The following is a 22,184-nucleotide window of genomic DNA, read 5'->3' on the forward strand; positions in this document are numbered from 1 at the left end:
TGTGTGTGTGTGTGTGTGTGTGTGTGTGTGTGTGTGTGTGTATACTTTTGTAATTTCTAGGCTTAAATGTCTCTGCAGTTATATTGGGCATCAAGCAAATCGAAGGCATATGTATTAGTATATATCAGTACATTAGTATATTATCTAGGCACTGTACTGACAACGAGAGAGAAACTCATGCTGAACAAAACATGTTTGGTGTCTGGGCAACACTTAGGGTGAGGCAAGATTACTCAGCTGCCATAAAGGTTATCATGAGATCTGAAGTTCCCTTCCTCACCTTCCTCACACACAGCAATGTTTTGAGTGCTGTGGATTGTATTTTGATTGATTATTCTTTTTAGAAAAACCGTGAAGTTTGTTAATGCATCTGGAATATGAAATCGCATTTATACAGGATAGATAGACAGAATAAAGTTTGTGTGGAGTGAAACAAAGAGGTGCACTCTCAAATATCACTGCAGTTGTATTAGTATATTTTTTAGTGACTGTAATGACAAAACACAAGACAAATGTGTAGCTGTGGACCAGAAGCATTTATTTTCAAGCAGTTTATTAATATCTGACTCTATGATTAGCGTGAATTATTTGCAATACTGTACTCGTTTCACAGCGGACGCTAATGTGTGTATGTAACAGCAGCCTCAAGCATATTAAAATACCCCAACAATACTTTTAGAGCAAGCATACACTACAGATGTACTGAAGGCAGGAACACTTCTTTTAGACTCCTCTTCAGATGTGGCGTAAATGCAAACAGTCAAAAGCCTCCTGATCAGAAACCTATGCATGCTGTAATTTGAAAGAACAAACATCAATAAAACGAGGGAGCCGCTGGTGAGTGTAACTTATGTGAAACATCAATGTGTGGTCTTTTTACCTCACCTCTTTTTTGTCACAGGTTCCAAACAGAGTGCCGGCAAGGCCATTGATTATCTGCATGGCACAGAGCAACCCCTGCAGGCAGCTGGCTATGAGCAGAGTCATAAACAGCGCAGTATTGAACAGCACCACATTCTTTGGCTCACTGCACTTCGCCCACGACTTATAGTCAGTCAGGTAGGTCATATTGCTGCGTGAAGAAAAGAGGTTTATGAGCAACCAGAACTTATTGAGGATTTTAACAAGTGTCTTTGGAAAACTGCTTCTGCTTGTCACCTGCTTTGGAAAGGTCTCTGCCAATCACCGGTTTCAGATTTGCAGAGGGGGCCATTTGTTAAGCCAAGAAATGCTGCGATGAAGCTGTAAACGGCACCCGCCGCACCCAGTGCAGCAAACAGAATAGATAGGAACATCTGCCAGAGTTAAATGACAATGACAGGTCATAAAAACATTTCTATTGCAGATTAAGATATTTGGTATTAACAGTGAATTCTGAGCAGCTTTTAATATTTCACCTCTGTTCTTCTAAGATTTGTGTGAAACTATTATTTATAAGTTTAAGAAAGAAAAGCCAAATAACTGTCCAATGTCCTTTCTAGCTCCTATCCTATCACGAACTACAGACTGACGTCCCAACATACCTCTATTATTAAAACAAGATAATAGTTTCTAGTCAAGACTCACAGTTGTGCATGCATGTGCATGTCATAATGGTGTTTTGTTTTGCTTAACTGTCATTGCATTGTTCTATTCTCGATGCAAATCTTTCGTTAAGCTTATTGTTTAATTTGGCAAATTGTTTGGCAAAAAAGAAGAAGAAATGAATTGAGTTAGTATTTGTGGTAATTTGCTGTCTTATCTCACATGGACTTAAATATTGCGTAATAATGATACAACACCAAACATATTTCTTCTTTTTGGAAGTGTCTCTCCGCTTGGTCGCACACCCGTAAACACTTACGTGTGAACTGAATATATCTGCTTTAATGTCCTTCCTCATACTGCCATCCTACCAGTATATCTTATAGCAAAGCAGTCGCACCACATGATGCTATCACCTCCAGATAATTTTGAATTCCAAGTATCCAAGTGTTACAATCCAAGTAGTACAATCATTTTTCTTCGAACGCGATGATGTTGATAGCGCCCCCATGTGTACTTGAAAACTGTCCCCTGTTGTTGTTGTTTTGTTTGTTGCAGTTTTTGCTTAAAGGCCTTTAAGGTTTTGTGAATACAGGACACTTTTTATCCTTTATATAGAGACTTTGGCAGTTCTTCCTGATCTTGCAAGTAGTCATTTAACTACAATTCCTTTACCAGTTACTGAGACGTACCTGTCACCAGAAATGTGTTCAAAGTTACTCACCCCTAAGCGATTTGCGCAGCACCCGTGCTCTCCAGTCAAGTGAATGGAAAGTGCTGACATGAAAACCTGTGGTGGTACACACAGAGTTAAACTACTCTGCATGCATCATCAACAAGAAACCAGTTCAACAGCACTTAAGTTAAGTTCAGCCACTCTAAGCCTTTAAATAGCACCAAATTTTCAGTAAGATTTGAAGAGCTTCTAGATTAAACAAATTCCAGGTTGTTGTTTGTTTTTGTTTTGTTTTTTTCTTTTAACCAACGCACAAAATCTGTACTTGGAGTAAACTATTCTGTAAAACCATTTATAGTCTGTTCAAATTGAGGTTTTACAATATATTTTATAGTTTACACCATCTATCAGACCATCTATTAGATGTAATAATAATAATAATAATAATAATAATAATGATAATAATAATAAAAATAAAGACTTGGCTCCCACCCTTACAATCCAGCACATAAGAGAAGTGAAAACTCACCAATAAACCTCCTCCAATGAGTCCCCCCATGTACATGACCTCTCCAGTGATGTGCTGTTTTTTCACATACTCTGTGCTGAGGTCGGGGAAGAACAGCACGATGTTGCAGATGATGGACAGAAGCACCATCGGGTACAGAGTATAGGCAATGATACGCGAGCATTTTCCAGTACACATGTTGTCACAGAGAAAACTAACCAACTGTGATTAAAGACTTTCTGTTCATCACGTTTTAGTGCACATCCTTCCTGTTTTTTGGGGTTTTTTGGTCTTCTGTTTTTTGAGAGGAAAGACGTCCTACATGAAAAAGAAAAACGTTTGAAGCGTATTTGCATTGGTGGCTTCATTTTATTAAAAATAGGGAGCTGGTAGAGTAGTTTTGAGCCAAAACTGAACGTCTTTATCGAACATTCATCCCCTGTGAAAATCGCAGGTTTCTTAATGGTGGTGTCATAATGATGATGGTTCAGTGGTAGGGTCGCTCAAAGTATCCGCTGTAGGGAAAACAAAAGGCCTAACTAATTACACCTGGGCATAAAACCTCTACAAATTTGTGATCATTTATATAAAATCTACAGCCTTTATCTGTTTCACTGATCTGTTAAACTCACATTTTGTTGATTTAGTTATCAAATTTTCACCAGCGGGAGGCTTCCTACTTTTGATACCAAAATAAATTGCTACAAAGACTCAACAAAGAGCAATAATAAAAACTACTACTCCGAAGTCTCAGCACCTCCTCATTTAGGACTGTTTTCTATCTGATTTTCTCCCCCAACAAAAATGGGCTACTCTTAAGCGAGAACACCCTGGGATGAAAACCAGATATGATTGTAGTCTGTTTTTTCATACTTGGGGAGATTTTCTGTGCTTTCTTGTAATCGGAATTCCAGATGTGTGGGAGGCTACAAGCAGGATTAGTACGTCACATGTTTTGGTCAACCCTCCAGTACACCCGCAGATAATGCCCTCTCCTACGAAGACACTGTTGTAGCTCAGCTATGAAATAAAAAATGTGAAATTTGTTTCAGAGCTTTTAGCAGAGCATGAGAAGTAGATGTCAGTTAAGTACTTTGCACACAACTGAATTCAGTTATGTTCAAACTGTGCAGTTCTCCAGAAACATCCCATAATTATAGTAACCTCTTTGCCATTACAACAAAGACTACAAAAGCTGGATAACATTTTTTTTCTCTTGGAAACTGTGGTTTTATCTCAGAGGTCAAACGTCTGGCTCTTTATCCTCTTTGGACTCCACTGTAAACACTGGGAAACCTTTGGACCACTCCCCCTGTTGCTGATGATCATTCCCGGCTACGGCTGAGCCACTATGGCCACGTCAACCATCAAAGAGTTTCTTGTAACTTATTTAATGCCAGAAAAATGCTACTACGAGCTCTTCCTGAACTTTCACTTTCACGGTGAGGCTTCCGGCTGACACTTTCAACCGACCGGGTGAAATGGAAACTTAATTTTTCCAGATGCAGATGAGTGATAGCGGGGGCTGGGCAGAGGGTGCGTGGGGACGAGGGAAAGTAAAGATGTTGGTTTTTTGGGGGTTTTTTGCCTTTTGCCACCTACAGTGCAAACTTATTTGGAGATCTGACGTGGAGGTACATCTTCATTGTCTGAGAGTTTTCTTTTGTGTTACAGTGCCATGCCTAAAGTTCGTACTAAACAAAACTGCCGGATTCTGGATCATACTGGACACATTCCTGGGTAAGACGCTGTGATTTAATCATGTGTTTCAAAGCAGATCACAGCATACTGTATCAATGACAAACGAGGTTCATTAACAGGGCAGTTTCACATTTAAGAAACAAAACAAGAAAAGACATACTAACGCAATCGCATTTTTCCTCCCTCTAACCTCCCTTTACACGATAATCATGATGGATAATAATCAAATCAACATAACATTTTGTAAGACTCCCTCATTGCTGGTGCAGATAACATCTGGCCAAGCGGTTAAGCCACCGCATTAGCATGTCGTCTTCATGCAAAATGCAGAAACAAATGACGGCGGGAAACGGATTCATGCCACAGCACAATGCACATGAATATTTGCGTATTTATGTGGTTATTACCATGTGGCTTTTTTTAGGGGGACGGTTCCAAAAATTCTAAATTTGTCACAGGAAGCTCTCAGTACAGGTGAGCCAATCAGAATTGCAGGACATTTTCAGTCCCACCCATGAATTTAGAAATAATCCATGCACAAAATTCTTAAGCATAAAACACTGCTCTGATGCAAAATGTAAATCTAGCTGAACAAATGGTTCCAGTATGCTATTTAAAATGCATATGCCTCTTGCAAACCAAAATTGCATCTTTATCTACTCTCCCAACTTTTTAAAACTAATTCACATGTTTAATATAAGCCAAAATAAGTTGAGTAAATCCACTTTTTTCTTTGCTTGCTTGTTTTTTGTTTTGATTTTGTTGACATAGGTCCATTTTAGTTAATATAATAATAATTGTGTCCCAGAATGCATGCGCAACCTGCTTACTGTAACCTCTTTAGTCTGGGAAATGAAGAGTATAAATAGACATGATCAAGCCCACGTACAAACACCATGGGTACACCAAATTTCAGTGCCAGTATTTTTCTAGTCTTTTGTGACCACACTGAGTGTGTCCTTTTGACCAATACAACCCTGTTACTCATATTACCAAAAAAGACAAAATATTTTCAGTTTCCCTCCTTTATTTATAGAACTACATTTATCCTTGACTTTCACAGGTCATTCCACTTGTGTGGTCCTGGGGATTTTTAAGATTTTAGACTTTCAGGTTTTAATATTCTCTTTGATTCCTAGTTTGTTTAATGTTCATGTTTGGTTTGTGTGTTTTTAGCACATTTAGTCTAAAAACTCTTCCCCTCGATTAGTTATCTCACCTAGTTAGTTGTTCCTTATGTTTTGTTTTTAGTTTTGCCTTCCTTGTCTCCTCCTGTGTGATCTTGATTAGTTGTGTCCCCCCCACGTGTCTCCTCTCTGCCTCAATCACACACAGAGAGGTGATTGTCCTTTATCAGAGTTTCTGTTCACTTCCCCCCAGTGTGTGTGTTCAAGCTTTATGATTCACTAGTGTATCGTTTTGAGTTTCCCCATTTTGACTTCGTGTGTTGCTTTTATGACGACCTGCAAACAGTTGATAAGCGGCTCGTTTTTTTCTTTATTTCAGTTTACCTCTCTGCGTCTGCATTTTGGCCCAATTTTAGAATGACGCTGACTGACTCAGATGTTTGACTTGCAATGAGTGCTTTCTGTCTTTTTCATGTTGGTCCAGATATGGACCATTAATTTCTCCTCTAATGACCAAATGTCACCTGATTCCCTGTTGTTTCCATGCAGCACAACTGCCTCAGTTGATAAAGATGTTATGGGGAGGAAGTGCAGAGGGTCTGAGTCTTAGCGCCTTCTTCTTGCAGCTTTATGCTTTCTCGTGTCCTGTTGTGTACGCTATGGCCAACAACTTCCCACTCTTGTAAGTAAGCTGATGCGCAGATCACACCGTTCGTAGGATTTCCCATTCATGCCATGCTTTACACCACTCAAGTTCAAATTCTCAGTCTGTTCATCATGCATGACTCACTTGCTCAAGCCCTGCATAGGCACACCCCAAATCCTCTCAACTTAAACACAGTGGGTGACTTAATTTTTTTACCTTTTCTTTCTGTGCTACCTTAAATGTATTTCACTTGAACTGTTCAACAGTGCCTGGGCTGATAGGCTCTTCATGCTTGCCCAGACAGTGGCGATCGTCTTCCTCATCCTCCATTATCGCGGTGATACGGTCCGAGGTGAGCACATGCATCTGCAGATTTTGCAGAGGCAGAGTACAAAGAGCAGTCCAACATGACATACTTTCACCGAGGCAGGCAGGTCCCTCCACACTAATACAAATAATTAAGCGGTGACAGTGACAGTTAAGACAGTGTCCCCCAGTTTTTATGTTTTCAATTTGATACTGATTTTTGGAGATTTAACACACAGTTGCTTTTTTTTGGCCCTATTTCTCAGGGGTAAAGGATTAATTAAAACAATGCCCGGATCTGGATTGACTCCAGGAGTTAATCAGCGGGTTAAGGCATGATATTTATGACTTGAATGTGAAACTATTGGAAATCTCCAGCACTTGGCTGCTTCTTCACAGAAATGAACTTTGAGTGACACTTTAAGGAATCAGCTGCGGTCATGCAGGGTCTGAATTGCATTAAAGAACCTCTGTGTTTTTTGTGGTCATGCAGAATCAGCCAGATTCTCCAAGTGTTATATTTGGAGCTGTTATATCTGAACATGGAAAAAACAACACAGTGATGTAGTGATTGTAGGGTTTGAACAAAGTCCCTCAAGGACAGGGTGGCTGTGCTTTCAAATAGCGCCACCTTGTGGTGTTGCTGTATTCTTCATATATAATTGTGGTTTCTGTTTCTGTTGCAGGAGTTCTGCTCCTCTTTGCTCTCTGTGGTGTAATGCTCCTCCTGCGCTCCTATGCAGCAGCAGCAGTCATCTCAGTGATACAGGCCTCCAGTTTGGCGGCTTTCATTGCAAGCAAGGTAGCAACTTATCAACTTGCCTCATTTATGAGCTGTTCTATGATAAATGTGATCACTGAACTGTAATTTTTCTTTTTTAAGTGCACGGTGAACACATTTAGTGGATTTGTTATTTACAGGTTCTCCAGGCTACAACAAACTATCACAACGGCCACACGGGTCAACTATCCACTCTGTCAGTGTTGCTTTCATTTGCAGGCTGTCTGGGTGTGGCCTTTGTTTCTTTACAGGTATGCAGTTAAGAATTACTAGCAGACATATGTGCACAACCGCATAGTTGTGGTTATACTAACTGGAACAACTTGAAACTTTTTTTATAGGAAAATGGAAACTCTCCTGTGAGTTTGTCACACATACTGTCAGCCTGTCTCAGCTGTGTCCTTCTGGCTCAGATCCTCTGCTACAAGGCCGACGCTGTCAGCACTACAAAGAAGACAGTGTAGAGCACAGTGATGATGCTGCCTGTTATTATATTGTGCCTGAGGTTGGCCTGTCAAGTACGGAGCCAAAGTAGCAGTAAATGTTTACAGATTTTTCCTTTTTAATATGTCCAAATGCCACTGTCACGTGTTTTGTGTGAAATATTATGTCTGTTTTAGGTTATTGTGACCTAAGGGGATAGAAAAAATACTTTGTTGACCACCAGGGATTCAAATAAAATGACTTTATTCTCACAGAAACAATTTTCACTGTCTGCGGCTATGACAAAATATTTTTAAGTAATCTGGCAGCTCTGTGTCTTTCTGTTGAGCCATTTCAAATTTGCATCAACATCAAACTAAAGTTTACCAGATTAAACTCGCTGAGTAAACCGCAAACCATTTCAAAGTGGGCTGAAGAGAACAAATACAGAAGCTTTTGCTGGAATATCACTTATTAGTCCCTACTTTGAGATTACAGGAATATTCATATGGTCATACTTTTATTTTTTTACTTTTATGTTTTACAAAATAGAAAAACATTACTTTTGTGATAGATTTTGCTCTTCCTGTTGGTATCACATATTGATCATATTTTCATTATTTTGTGTTGTAATTTGAGCGTCTCCAAAAATTTGTACCCTTTACCCGAGGCACTCGCACAGTAAGCTCACAGTCAGAGTGCTTAAGTTCATATCTGCAGGATATTTACAGTGTTCAGTAATCTAACTTGATCTTCAGGTATTTTTAGCCACCAGTGTTTGTTTTTGTTCAGGTAGTTATTTCCTAACTTTACTATTTTACAACAGAACACAAAAACCTATTATATAAACAATTTAATAACTATAATTTATGAGGTTCCTTATTTCAGTATGGATTTAAATGTAGTGCAAATTGAACACTTGAGCCACTCATCCCTTTTTTATAGGAAGACTTTCGTTTGGCTGAGGTATCTGAAACTACAGCAAAAATTTCTGGCACAACTTCACCTACTTCCAAGGTGCATGGAGAGGATGAAAGAATTCACAATGCAGGAACTCCAGCAAGACTTAAGGGAAGATGAACAACTTTAATAACTGACCAACGCGTTTCGGCTTGTGGCCTTCATCAGGGTCATAGTAAAACATTGTAGAAAATTGCTTAAATACAAGATAGGAAAAAGAAAAAAATTAAAATTAACCAATCAAAACTTCATAGATAGATCAGATGACATATAACAGGTAGGTAATGATTAATTGGTTAAGTCACGCAAAAGTAAATACTGGACTAGATCATTAATGATGAGGAGGGGAGGAGACATAATCCCCACCTGTCTCAAAATAACACATGTGTGAAATACATAAGAAGAATACTATGAATACACAAAAAAAAGGGACAAGGCAGTATTTAATAATAAAAAGAGGTTCATCTAGCAGTTGAATTAAAAAACAAGAGGACATCAACCCATAGGAACACATTTGTTAAAAGGTCCTAGTTTATGTCTCTAAAATGTAAAATCTCTAAAATGTAGAGTTAAGATGAGATGTCTAGAATGCTACTCCTTTGGCTGAAAAAATAAATAAAATTAATTAAATAAACATTACCCATGCGAGAATAATTTAACCGATAAAATTAGAATAAAAACATAAAAAAGGTTCAGTTCACAAAAACTCATTGATAGAAAAATCCTCATTCATACCTCTGGGGTGCAGACTCTTAAAGCGGAATATCCAAAATGCTTTTTTTCTGGATAAAGTTAATATTACCACCTCTTTGGTTTAGTTTAATGGCTTCAATGCATAGAAACAATAATGGTGAATTTGGATGTTTATCATTGAAGTGTCTTGCAACAGGGCTGGTTAGATCAAGCCTTTTGATCGAACATCTGTGTTCATTAATTCGATCTTTCAGAGGGCAGGATGTTTCTGCTATATTCATTTTATTGCATAGGCACTGTATCATGTAGATTACATTTTCAGTTCTGCATGTGATAAGTATCCGAAACTACACAAGGACTGGACTAAAAATCAGTGGCAGCAGGTCTTATGAAGAGATGAAATCAAATTCGATATTCTATTTAGTTCAGATCATCAATATGTATGGACGAGGTTAGAATTGTACAAACTCTATTTTTGCTTTTTACACTGGATTTTCATGCGAGTTCCTGATTTTCACTAGCAAAATATGAAGAAATAAGGGTTGTCATGAACTTTTGCACAGTATTGTGTAACTGTGAAATATTGGTCAACTGTTTTTCTCAGTCATTTTTTGTAAAAGTGTACAGTATTAAAGACACGCCACCTTCAGTCATCCTTATGCCAAAGGCCCTTTTCATATGTGTACACATAATTATCTCTACTTCCTGCAGTAGGAGTCACGTTGCAGGTTGACACAGGTGATTTTCATAACTATGATATCAGGCATTCACAGAAAGGTTAACCTTAACTTCCAGTTGGAGGTGCAACTAACATCCAGTCATGCACAAAGAAAGTCACGCAGAAAAAAATATCCAGTAATAACTACTGTAACATTACCAATTAGAAAACGTTAGCATACTTCTTCATAAGTCCTCTTAAGTCACCTGCCAAGCAGAGCGATATTGTCATTTAAGAAATTTTGTCCAGCACTTTCTGTTCTCTACCAGCTGATGGGAAACTTCATCACTTTACCAGTTCTTCAATGTAGCGGTGAGTTAATCTCTTTTAAGGAAAAGAAACTCCAGCTAGCTGCTGCTGCTGCTCAATGGTGGGAAATCTTGAAAATGACATAAATGTACTACAAGACATATGCAGTAAAGTTTGAGAATAACACACAGGAAATTTTACATTTTCAACACTGTTGAACAAAGTAAGTAACCACCACACTGTTGGACAATAAAAGTCTGAGTTTATTTGCTCTTCACTTCCATTCCACATATCAAAAAACCATGTTGGAAAATTATTTTCTAACATTCATGAAATTGAACCAAGCTGCTCCATGAAATGACCGATAACACATAACTTTTAGAACTGTCATGAGGTTTAAACTTTGGCAAATATCGTATAATAGAGACACAGAGAAATGAGCTGAAAGATTTCCAAACAAAAGTGTTGATACATATACGTTTTTTTTGCATTTATAGTGTTTGAGCATCAAATCGCTCCCTTTCCAAGGCCTCTGTATCAATTCTAAAGTTTTTTTTCCTAAAACTATCAACTAATCTTTCTATTTACTGAGACTGTAGAGAAAAGTCCAAATACAGGTTTGCATTCAAACAGCTCAGTTTGCTGTAATCTGACTTTATCATAACTAAAAGCTAAGGTATTGAACTGCGGTGTAATAAAATCGAGCTGGATTGGTAATTGTTAATGACACAACTTTTGGCACAACTTTTGTTTGACAGAAAGTCTCATGAAACCACTGAAGTGACAGATGTGGAAGAATCCATGTTCCCTTTGGGCTCCATGCAAAGACCACAGCACCATTATATTTTGATCCACCCTAAAATTGTTCCATCAGTATTTGGATATGCCGCACTGCTGCCTAGTACACCTATCAATTAGAGATGGCACGATACCACTTTTTTATGTCCGATACCGATACCGATATCATAAATTTGGATATCTGCCGATACCGATATGAATCCGATATAGTGTTTTTTAATCAACAAAACTGTTTTTTAAATATCTTGCTGCATTTTGTATAAGTTCATACTCAAGTTTAAAACAACAACTACACTAAAGCTATTCTGTTATACCTGTATGCAAAAAAAATGTTTCATAGTTCAGCAATACTGATCAATCTAATAAACTTAAACCTACACCATCCTCCCTATTCTGGTATTTTAAAGAGTACTTAGCATAAATATTAAGCAACCTAACTAATAGGGCTCCAACTCCCAGCAACAACAAAAATAAATAAATAAAAAATAGGGAACCACCCCTCACGCTCCACCTCATGATGCTTAATCGACGTAATCAACCTTAATTTGATGCAGTGTGAAAAAAATGCACAGAAATCAATTATTTTTCAAGAAATATTAAATAGATTCAACATCTTTCTTCAACAAAATTGCAGACTGCACAGATGGTACCTTCCCAAAGGAAAAAGTACTATAGCTTACTAGGGTATATATTAGACTTAATAGTTACTATATACAGTAATGGACTTCTATTCATTTTGCATCAAATTAAAACTTTGGGTGTCAGATAATTATTTATTAAAAGCTTGACATTTTAAATGAGAATAAGAAAGAAAAGTATGTCTTTGTGCCCCCTTTTCCCTGTTAATGCCCTATCGGCCCCCCTGGCTAAACTTTGCTAGATCCGCCCCTGCACAGTTACCAGCGTCAGCTACGTAGAAAAAGATCCTGGAGTAGAAAGTAAGATTAAATACATTCTAACAACAGCTGATCAAGCTTAAACGTGCTTCTGTTGTTCAGCCGCTGGTTTCCTCTTTCTGGTGCAAAGTGGGCCAAAAGCAAACTAGAGACACGGACTCACGACAGAAAAGCCGATCAGCTGATCGTTAAGCAGTTTCATGATTGAAGTAGCAGCAAGAAGAGGCAGGGCTCCATATCGTTTGTTAAGCTTAACGCAGGAATGCTTTACAAACATTCAGAGATGAACTTACACACTTGCTTTACTTCTCTCGGGGATAACTTTGTCGGAGATGAAATGCCGGGTTGCTAGCGAAGCTCCAAATGCTATCCAGAGCACCGACAGGTCCCGCATGCCACAGCCGCTCTATCACGTGAGGCATACTGCTCAGACGTGCTAACGTTCTGAGGTGAGTTACGGCGTGTTGCAAGTTTTGTGAGGTGCTTTCGTGATATTTAATGGATCGGATTACATTTTTTATTTTTCTCCGATATCCGATCCAGTAATTTAGGTCAGTATCAGACCGATACCGATACGTAATATCGGATCGGTCCATCTCTACTATCAATACCACCTTAACAATTAAAATAAAAAAAAAAAAAAATCATGTTCCCTTACAAAAAAAAACAAAAAACAAAAAAAAACTCCATAAGGAACCATATACAAAGAACAAATGAGCATAATTATATCAAGAAAAACACATTTAAAAACAGAAAAATTGCCAAAACTCAATTCTTTTGAAGTTCAAAACTTCATAATATTTAATAAACTTAAATAACAGTTTCCTGCCTTCTGTCACAAACTTCAGGGAACTCTATTCGTAGAGCTACAGTACATTTGTTACATGTCACATTGTGCTGTTGCATTCAAAGGTGGTCGGGAATAACTAATAATGCTCATATAAATAAAATCATGGGCATCCTACACTTATTAAGAAAGCATCAAAATCCACAAAGTTTTGTGGAACTTCAAAATGTTACCAACAGTTTCCATTTCATGGCAATCTGACTGTTGGGCTCAATTATGAACACTTCATAGAACCAAAACTCAAGCAGATGGAGTCAGTGGACGAGCTGATAAACGTCACGTCTGTAACATATTAAAATAGACCGCTTTTATTCCTAAAGGTTTATTAAGGCACACTATTCACCAACTAGCTTCACCAACAGATTTTTGCTTATTAACCAAGACATTTTAGCAGAGCAGCAGTAAGGTTTCTAACTCATGGGCAATAATTAATTGAATGTTTTGTCAACGTCACAAATAAATTAATATGACAGTGAAATACTTTAACCCGCGCTTGCACACTCAACAAATGTACCAGTGCAGTTATAGAATAAAACTCCAATAAATCCATTTACATTTAGAAAAAAGGGGCCAGTCTCCATCAGTGTTTAAACACAATACTTTTTATGAAATGTCTCATGTATGGCAATGAAAAATGTGCAGTTTTTTTTGTTGTTATTGTTGTTTGTCTAATTTAATGGAGGGAGCCGCTTTGATGTGTATATTAAGAGTAACGGCTCCTGCTATTATACAGTACCACATGCTTAGGGAGAGCATTGGCTTTCACATCCTTTTTTTTGGCAGATCCACTGGATACTCGCTTTGGTTTATGAGGCCTAAAATATTTCATGTTAGTGGAGTTTTCTTTCTTCACCTAAAGAGGAAATCTGTCTACTGCAGAAGTCATTTTGAAACAAAGCCTTTGTCCTAGAGTTGCCTTTAACCACGTTACATATTTATCCTTTTGTAAGGCTGGGAAACATTTTTCTCCACATACTGTTTGACAGTAACTATATTCTAGGATGCATTTGACCTACTCAAACTCAAAGCTCAATTATATACAGTTCACAAAACTTGAGCCTGGCATGTTTGCAGTCTTTAGAAAGTTTAGGAAACTCCACATAGACCTAAAAAAAGTTTAAAGAAGTTTTAGTTTTGCAACCAGCTGACTCACTGGTGAGTCAGCTGGTTTTCAACTGGTTTTCAACTGGTTCTCATTGGCTTTAATGAGTCAAAGGCAAAGTTGCTTGACGGAAATTGCTAAAGGCCAAAATGATTAAGCACAATGCTGCTGCAGGGAATTTGTATCACGATCAGATTTTCCTAATTCCCAGACACACAGAATAAAAATAGGACATTGACCTCGTATCCTCAGTACGCAGGAGTTTAAGAGCTAGAGAAAAGGTACAGTGTTGAATTTCCTCTGGAGGACATACAGCATACTGTATGGTTCTATGTGACAAGTGCAGTTAATATATCCTTCAGCAGCTCAATAATTTAACATTTTCACCTTCATTCTTGACACATTTGACTCTAAAGTGTTTTTTTAACTGGAGTGTAAAACATTACCTTTGCTCTAGAACACCTTCAGGTGTTTCCATCCACCGGATAATCATAAACTCATTAAACGACGATTCATTTAACCTTCTGCACTAAGAACATAATGAGTTACCCATTTTCCAGTGTCTTTGTCCCGGGTGTTATCTGAACGGCTGGTAGAATTTGCGCAGTTCATCCCAGAAAAACAACGAAAGAATGGTGTGTGGACCGAGTCGGAAATAAGACGCTCCCAGGCCTTTGTAAAGCCCCGTCAATCCCTCCTTCTTCAGGGTTTTGGAAAAGCAGTCAGTAAATCCTTTATAGAGCTGACCCTAAAAAACAAGAGAGTGATTGTTCTTGTTCTACACCCACCTTGTATTTTTGTTCAAGCAATCTTTCTTGTCTAAACCTGGAGCCAAGTGACCAACAATTTCTCCCACACAAATGGGAGATGACACAATGAGGGATTCACAGAGGATGAATACAATGAAAACATATCAACCACGCCGTGAGCTAGGATCTTCCCTTCACTTCATACTTCCCCAGTCTGGCCCCTGTGCTCACCTTGCCCAAATGATCCACGGGCTGGTTGTAGAGCCGCGTGCTCACCACATCAAAAGGAGTCATAGCCAGCACCACCACCACACTACTGATCATGCCGGCGCTGAGGGCCACCAGCCAGCTGTTCACTGGAAACACCTTGGCAACAGAAGAAAATAATATTACAGGATGGACAGGTTTAGAGAGCGTGCACACGTGGGCCTGCGGTTGCAGTAGAAGTAGAGGAATAAGTCATTATCAAGATAGCAGCATGTGTGCAGCCACTTCTAATTTTAACTCCTCATAATTGCACGGTTACGTGCAGCGAACCAGAGGAAGGAGGCTCTATTATTATCGAGGTCATTCCATCTCAAGTTACCGTGCACCTTCCGATTCACCTGCTAATACAGCCCAACGTTTGGATATATGAAATTTTATTTGTTTAACACATATTGTAATTTAAAAATCATCCGTCGATACATTTCAAAGTTTTGTCACACTTTGAAATCCGAGGCAATCTTTAACACGAGTTTCTCAAAAACAGTTAAAGACAAAAGCCTGACATTTTCACTTGTCTTTCTTACCATCCAATATAATAAAGCTATTACAGTCCCATATTTAAGCACACCCTTTAAACAAATATCTAGAAACTATTTGATGTTTCAAGCTGAAATTTCTGGACTCCCCAAAGATATCCCCTTATTTGGTATTTGATGATGATGGAAGAGAGAGCTGTCAATGCATAGTGTCAGCCCGGCTGTAGCACAACCCATATGATGGAGGGAGCTTTGCACAACACCTTGCAATGTCCTGACTCAAAATCTAGCATGTCAGCATTTTTTTTTTTAACTCTACGGCAATAATTTTGTCTCTTCTATTTTTTGACAAATCCAAAACCGCATGCACCGCTTCAGTTCCCACCATCTGTTTGAAATCATTAGCCAATTTGTCCATCCTTATGAAGCACACTGTGAAAGACGGAAAGCACGACTCACTGACGAGGACAGGAAAGAAAGACAATATATTGCCCAATGACCACAATAACACCCAAATTAGTCATAGAAGTTCAGCTATCGCTCTTGATTTTATACTTTTTACCAATTTTTTCCATTTTTAGTTATTTTATTCTGGCACAGTTAGTGTGGACCACCCACAATTTTGCTGTACACGTACAATGACAACAAAGGGCAATTTTATTCTTTTCTATTCTAAATACAAAGTTCTTCTTCTTTGGTTTAATAAAGCTAATTATGCATGAGGTAATGGCTGAGATGATGGGAGGTATGTTCAAGTCCACCTCCATTCTTACTCACACAACCAACCAGTTGGGACAGCGTAAAGTAAGTCAGCCAAATCAAGGAAGTAGTAAATTAAAAGTATACACAAATGTAAGGATTTTTGCTAATATAATTTTTTGGGAATTTCTTATTAAGGAACTCTTTTTTTTTTAAAACTAGAGCTGGGTCACTGATTTACATCATGCAGACTGATGCTCTAGTTACGCAAGCCTTGTGTTTTCAACAGGGGGCCAATAAAAGGTGTCGAATTTCCATTCCAGGGGAGTGGAATACAGAGCGCTTTGTCAGTGTTACAGCGGGCGCTTTAGGAGCCTGTAAACAGCTACTGACTGTAAATCACCTTCTCAAGCCTCTAGTACTGTTTTGGTCTTGTAATTAGACAAGAATGTAAATAAGGAGTGTTCAGATGTGTTACCCAACCGACACTCACTATACAAGCAGACTCTAAAAAACAGTCATGTTTATTTTAAACAGTGTGGACATATGGAAAATATGCACACATGGTGGAGTAGTGAAGAAACAAAACTCCCTCTGTGAGCCGCCTTCTACCTCATTTTCATGTCAAAAGCAAATGAGCCACACACCAACCTGCAGGTCAATGACGAGCTCCTTGGAGGAGGAGAAGGTGGACAGCTGAGCGGCCGACCCCACGCTGACCCTCGGCACTGCAGCGCTAGAGCCCCTCCACAGTCCCAGAATGCCATGATTTCTGTAGATGGCAACCAGGGCGTGGGTCATCCCCTGTGGTGAAGACGAGCAGCATTTTAGGACGCTGTTGATGCCTCCCACTCATATTCGCACATTCACTTTCTCAGGTTACCTGGTGCTTGTACTGATGACCAACAGCGATAGAGGAGGTGGCCTGACTCTGCAGGTGAGTCTTCACCTGTCAGTGGAGACAATTTAAGTTTATCATTGACCACAGGTGAAAGTCACAGTTCACTTTAAGGTCACGCCTGAATAACTTTTCACAAGGTAAGTGGGCAAAGCCAGCTACTGACCAAGTATATGGGGCTGCCCATCACAGCTCCCACCACTCCAGCCATAGCCCCTGCTACTGTGGTTTTGACAGCGTTGACCCTTCCATTGGTGTGGATGTAACCCGAGGACTCTATGATGGCGTACGACCCGAGCCTGACTCCATTCATAAAAAACTGATAGCATAGCCCGGGTACTAATCCTTTCTGTAATCCCACTAGTCCTTCCACTTTGCCGATAGTATAAAAAGCGTGGAAGACGTTGCGATAATACACATGGTAGGATCCGCGGCTCTTTAGCTCTCCCTGAAGTTGCATGCGAGTTTTGACGACCTCCAGCGGGTTGGTGAACACACAAGCGCCGCATGCCGCCACTCCGCTCAGCACGAAATCCATCGCGATAGACCGACCGAGTGACCACCGACGGGCCGACAGATGTACGCTTGAGACCGGCCTCCAGTCTGTCTCGTTCTTCACATCACTGGACTTTTGCTAAGCAGCTACCCCCTCCCACATACTGTACATCCGTACAAACCACGACAGCTGAGTACAATACAAAGAAGACATAAGAGTACTTCAATGCGCCTCGTAATCTCAAAATTTCGATACACGAAATAAGAAAAATCGCTCATCTGCTGAAGGCAGCAACAAAGCAGACATATCCAATTGCGGTATTTAGAGAATTTCAACTTATGCGTGATTTCATTTTATTTCTCTGTTCCGTGAAATCATATTCACCCGTGCTACCAATTCTTTTTTTATACACAACAACAACCATTTGGAGATTTATAAATGCGCAGTGAAATTAAAATAAAATAAATGGACATTAAAAAATATAAACAGAATGCTGTTAAATACCATATTAGTTACCACCATACTTGTTAAATATCTATCCATCAGTTGCATGTTGTTGCCTTGAAATTTCATCGTACACTTTTTCTGGCCCCTAAACATCTCACGTTAGAGATTCTACTGGTGCGTGCTACGTAGTTCATGTAACGCGTCTCTGCTCAGCCACTGAATTTGGTCCTTAATCTTTGTGCTCGGTTAACAACAGTCACAATAGACAGACGTGATTGGATCAACGATTGCTGGCGCTAGATTGGATCGACCAGGTGACCAGTTCACCCATTGTTTCGAATTACCTGATGTGATAGTTTTTGGATAAATCCTATCAGAGCTACTTGCATCCAGCCACAATTAAAAGGAAAAAATAAGAACTATTACCTAAGACAGTGTTTCTCAACATATTTCACATTAGAAAAATAAATCACACGGCACACCACCAAACAAAAATGTCACAAAAAGCATGTAATAATTTTTTCCCGCACACGAGGTATAGTGGAACTGGCTCGGTTTGTCCCCACAGTATACCTTTATGCTTTCTTCTGAACACTACTCATGCAAGGGCCTTCATCTGGGTCGGAATTTTCTCCAGGACCCAGGTCAGACGGACTACTTTTTCCTACTTTATCTATTGCTATTATGCACTGCGTCATCTCACAGAATGACTTTTTAATTCTTCGTTTTCTTCTGTTTTACTGCAAGTTGCCAACCCATTTAATTAGAGAAGGTAGTTACACTGCCCTCTAGTGGAAGAGAATGTAATTGTTCTGCCCATTATTCACGCCGATTGCTTACAGTACTAAGGTGGAACCAGATAATCTTCCACGGCACATCTGATCATTTCGCGGAAAGGTGGTTGGGAAACACTGACCTAATACACAGTTAACAGTTAATTTCAGATTTTTTTGTTCAATATGTTGTTGAAGCATCAATTACTTTTTTTTTTTAAATAGTATGATGCTACAAGCTTGCCAGTTTCTCCCATTCTTCTTTGCAGAACCTCTGTAAGGACAAGAAAGACATTGTGGACAAAACAAGACACCCCCCATAATCTTTAGTGACAATATTGTAGTTAGTTAAATGGTCTGATTGTTCAAATCTGTATTTTCTTTGATTGTGGTAAAATAATGTGTGCCCCAGTCTCCAAAAATGACATAGTGCAGGAAGCGTAGTTATTCCTCCGTTACACCACAAGAGGGAGTATCCCCTAAAATGAGCAGCTCTAGCGGGAGTAAAGAAGCCAGCCACTACCCATAAGGCAGTGCGCCTATAAGCGTTATGTGAGACTGCAAAAGTGTGTAACGCTGTGCTATGTCCATGTATATATTTGCAGATGCAGTAAAGGCGAACTCACAAAGCCACACTGGTTTCAATTCATTTTAATTCAAGTGTGCAACACCTCTCAAGCTCCATCATGTTTGATGGGGAGTGTTGTTCCACAGCTATTTTGAGATCTCTCCAAAGATGTTCAGTCGGGTTCAAATCTTGGCTCTGGTTGCAAAGTCACTCCTTTGTTATTATTTCTGTGTTTAAGGTGGTTTGAAGATTAACTTTGACCCAGTCTGTGGTCTTTTCCCTTCCTTTTTCCAACCTTGATATTTTTCTCACAGTTCCTGTGGCTAAAAAACAAAAACATACCCACAGAATGATGCTACCATCATTGTAGATGGAGATGTGGTGCTGGGATGATATTGGCCAGGAAAAAGAATTTGATCCTTGTTTCGTCCGACCAGATTTTGTTTATTGTGGTCTGAGAGTCCATCAGTTGCCTTGCAAGGTTCTCCACAGAGCAATGCTGGAGCTCTGTGAGAGTGACCATGAGGTTCTTAGTTGCCTCCCCAATACAGGTCCTTCCTAAAGTCAAAGTCAGCTTTACTGTTAAAAACCATTTGTTCAGGTCATACACAGGAATTTGAAACTGCAGTGCTCCCACAGCCCCCAGTCTTACACTAAAACAACAGAAATCAATCTCAGAGCAATCTACCTCAATTGCTCAGTTTGGCTGGGAGGCCAGTTCTAGAAAAAGACCTAGTGGTTCCAAATTTCTTTCATTTGTGGATGATAGAGGCTACTGTGCTCATTGGGACTTTCGGTGCTGCAGGGTTTTTTTTATACAGTTCCCCAGATTAAGGCCTCTATACAATCTTGTCTCTGAGGTCTACAGGCAATTCCTTGGACGTCATGGCTTGGTTGGTGCTCTAACATACACTGTCAATGATAGGACCCCATATAGACAGGTATGTGCATTTACCAACTAATGTTCAACCAACTGAATTTACCACAAGTGGACTCCAGTTAGCTTGTAGAAATAATTGTCAGATGATCCGTATAAACAGGATACATCTAAGTATCATGGCAAAGGCTGTGAACACTTGTGTATGTGTTATATTATTGGCAATAAATTAGTAAGAACGTCAGGCCAACTTTTTTGACTTTATCCTAATGCTTCTTCAAATAGTGTCTATAACTAAGGTCATTGCTCTGGTTAATATCCATGTCTTCAGAACTCAGAAGGTTTATCATACTATAGTATGTCAGATACACCAAACTGAAAGCTGTTTCCCTGAACAGCTACCCTGAGGTACCCCTGAGCAAGGTACCGTCCCTACACACTGCTCCCTGGGCGCCCAGTGGCTGCCCACTGCTTCACTGAGTGAATAGGTTAAATGCAGAGAGGAATTTCCCCACGGGGATCAATAAAGTATAAAAAAAAAACAACTACAAGAAAGGTTTCCATCCATTCTAAATGTACTCTATATTTCCAAAAGTACTTGCTTGTCTGCCTTCACATGCATATAAACTTGAGTGGCATCCCATTGTTAATCTATAGGTTCTATAGGGTTTAATAAGATGTGCCCCACTCTTTGCAGGCATAACAGCTTCAAGTCTTTCTTTCACAAGGTTTAGGAGTGTGTTTATGGGAATTTTTCTGGGAGCATGAAATTATCCAAAATGTCTTGTGAAAGAGTTCCTTTCACTAAAACTAAGGGGCTGAGCCCAACTCCTGAAAAACAATCCTACACCATAATCTCCCCTCCACCAAACTTTACACTCGGCATAATGCATTCTGACAAGTACCGTTCTTATTGCAAACGCTAAACACAGACCTATCCATCAGATTGCTAGACGAAGAAGCATGATTAATCACTCCAGAGAACACATCTCCACTGCTCTAGAGGCCTTTGGCGGCATGCTTTACACCACTGCATCTGAAACGTTGTATTGTGCTTGGTGATATAGCTGCTTCACTATATCACCAGATCTCTTAGATCAGGGGTGTCAAACTCAAACACACATTGGGCCAAAATTCAAAACTGGAACAAAGTCGCGGGCTAACGTTAATATTTATTGAAATATATTTATTCCTCCAGATATGAGAATGAATCTTTTCTTATGGACTCAAACAAGTTTTGCTGAAAATGTGAATATGGAACAAGCAAAGCTTAATACTAAACAATATATATATATATTAGCTGTATAATACCAGTAGGCCAGCTCTAATAGTAATTTGTTATGGCTTTGCGGGCCAAATGTAATTAGGCTGTGGGCCAAATTTGGCCCGCGGGCCAGAGTTTGACACCTATGTCTTAGATCAAGAGATCTTTTGCTTTTAGCCATACCAAGGTCGAGGCTGGTTCATAGGGGCGATCGAGCATTTGCAGTTGTAGCGCCTAAGCTGTGCAATAGTTTACCCCTACACGTCAGACAGGCTCCTACTGTCAATCTTTTTAAATCTTATCTTAATTTGTATTTACTGGCTTTTAATACAGCATCGGAGTTATTTGTTAATTCATATTTGATGTTTGGTATCAATATTATAGGTTATTTTACTAGGTATTTTTTATTCTTGTACAGCACTTTGGTCAACGTTCCTGTTGTAATTAAATGTGCTATATAAATAAATAAATAAATACGGTACTAATGGAAACAGACTCCATGAAGCTCTCTATGCACTGTTCTTGAGCTCATCTGAAGGTTACATAAAGTTTGAAGGTCTGTAGTGATTGACTCTTCAGATAGTTAGTGACTTCTACACAGTATGCACCTCAGCATTCACTGATCCTGCACTGTGATTTTACATGGCCTACCACTTTGTGGCTGAGTTGATGTTTATGCCGATCACATCCACTTTGTTATACCACTAACAGTTGA

General features: G+C 39.2%; 3 protein-coding genes across 4 annotated transcripts; 1 reads left to right on the forward strand and 2 right to left on the reverse strand.

The window, feature by feature from the left end:
• Nucleotides 1–508: 508 nt before the first annotated feature.
• Nucleotides 509–2,918, reverse strand: LOC113030391 (transmembrane 4 L6 family member 1-like). The gene is made up of 5 exons (XM_026181805.1): nucleotides 2,730–2,918; nucleotides 2,249–2,314; nucleotides 1,159–1,295; nucleotides 886–1,072; nucleotides 509–792 (listed from the first exon to the last, which is right to left on the reverse strand). Exons 1-5 carry the CDS (start codon nucleotides 2,904–2,906, stop codon nucleotides 784–786), a joined length of 576 nt encoding a protein of 191 aa, XP_026037590.1. The 5' UTR covers nucleotides 2,907–2,918; the 3' UTR covers nucleotides 509–783.
• A 1,011-nt stretch (nucleotides 2,919–3,929) lies between these two features.
• Nucleotides 3,930–7,970, forward strand: LOC113030390 (mannose-P-dolichol utilization defect 1 protein-like). The gene is made up of 7 exons (XM_026181803.1): nucleotides 3,930–4,150; nucleotides 4,383–4,448; nucleotides 6,086–6,218; nucleotides 6,449–6,534; nucleotides 7,175–7,290; nucleotides 7,410–7,520; nucleotides 7,611–7,970. The coding sequence occupies exons 1-7, from the start codon at nucleotides 4,060–4,062 to the stop codon at nucleotides 7,731–7,733; spliced, it is 726 nt and encodes a 241-aa protein (XP_026037588.1). The 5' UTR covers nucleotides 3,930–4,059; the 3' UTR covers nucleotides 7,734–7,970.
• Nucleotides 7,971–12,774: 4,804 nt separating this feature from the next.
• slc25a35 (solute carrier family 25 member 35) lies at nucleotides 12,775–18,056 on the reverse strand. 2 transcript variants are annotated; one of them, XM_026181802.1, is made up of 6 exons: nucleotides 17,211–18,056; nucleotides 17,030–17,095; nucleotides 16,798–16,950; nucleotides 14,936–15,070; nucleotides 14,505–14,703; nucleotides 12,775–13,135 (listed from the first exon to the last, which is right to left on the reverse strand). In XM_026181802.1, exons 1-5 carry the CDS (start codon nucleotides 17,580–17,582, stop codon nucleotides 14,533–14,535), a joined length of 897 nt encoding a protein of 298 aa, XP_026037587.1. In that variant the 5' UTR covers nucleotides 17,583–18,056; the 3' UTR covers nucleotides 12,775–13,135; nucleotides 14,505–14,532. The 2 variants fall into 2 exon arrangements, with proteins under 2 accessions (XP_026037587.1, XP_026037586.1); XM_026181801.1 differs by having other exon boundaries at nucleotides 12,775–14,703; nucleotides 17,211–18,055.
• Nucleotides 18,057–22,184: the final 4,128 nt, after the last annotated feature.

Source organism: Astatotilapia calliptera, chromosome 10 (genome assembly GCF_900246225.1).
Source record: "Astatotilapia calliptera chromosome 10, fAstCal1.2, whole genome shotgun sequence".
In the NCBI taxonomy this organism is placed as follows: domain Eukaryota; kingdom Metazoa; phylum Chordata; class Actinopteri; order Cichliformes; family Cichlidae; genus Astatotilapia; species Astatotilapia calliptera.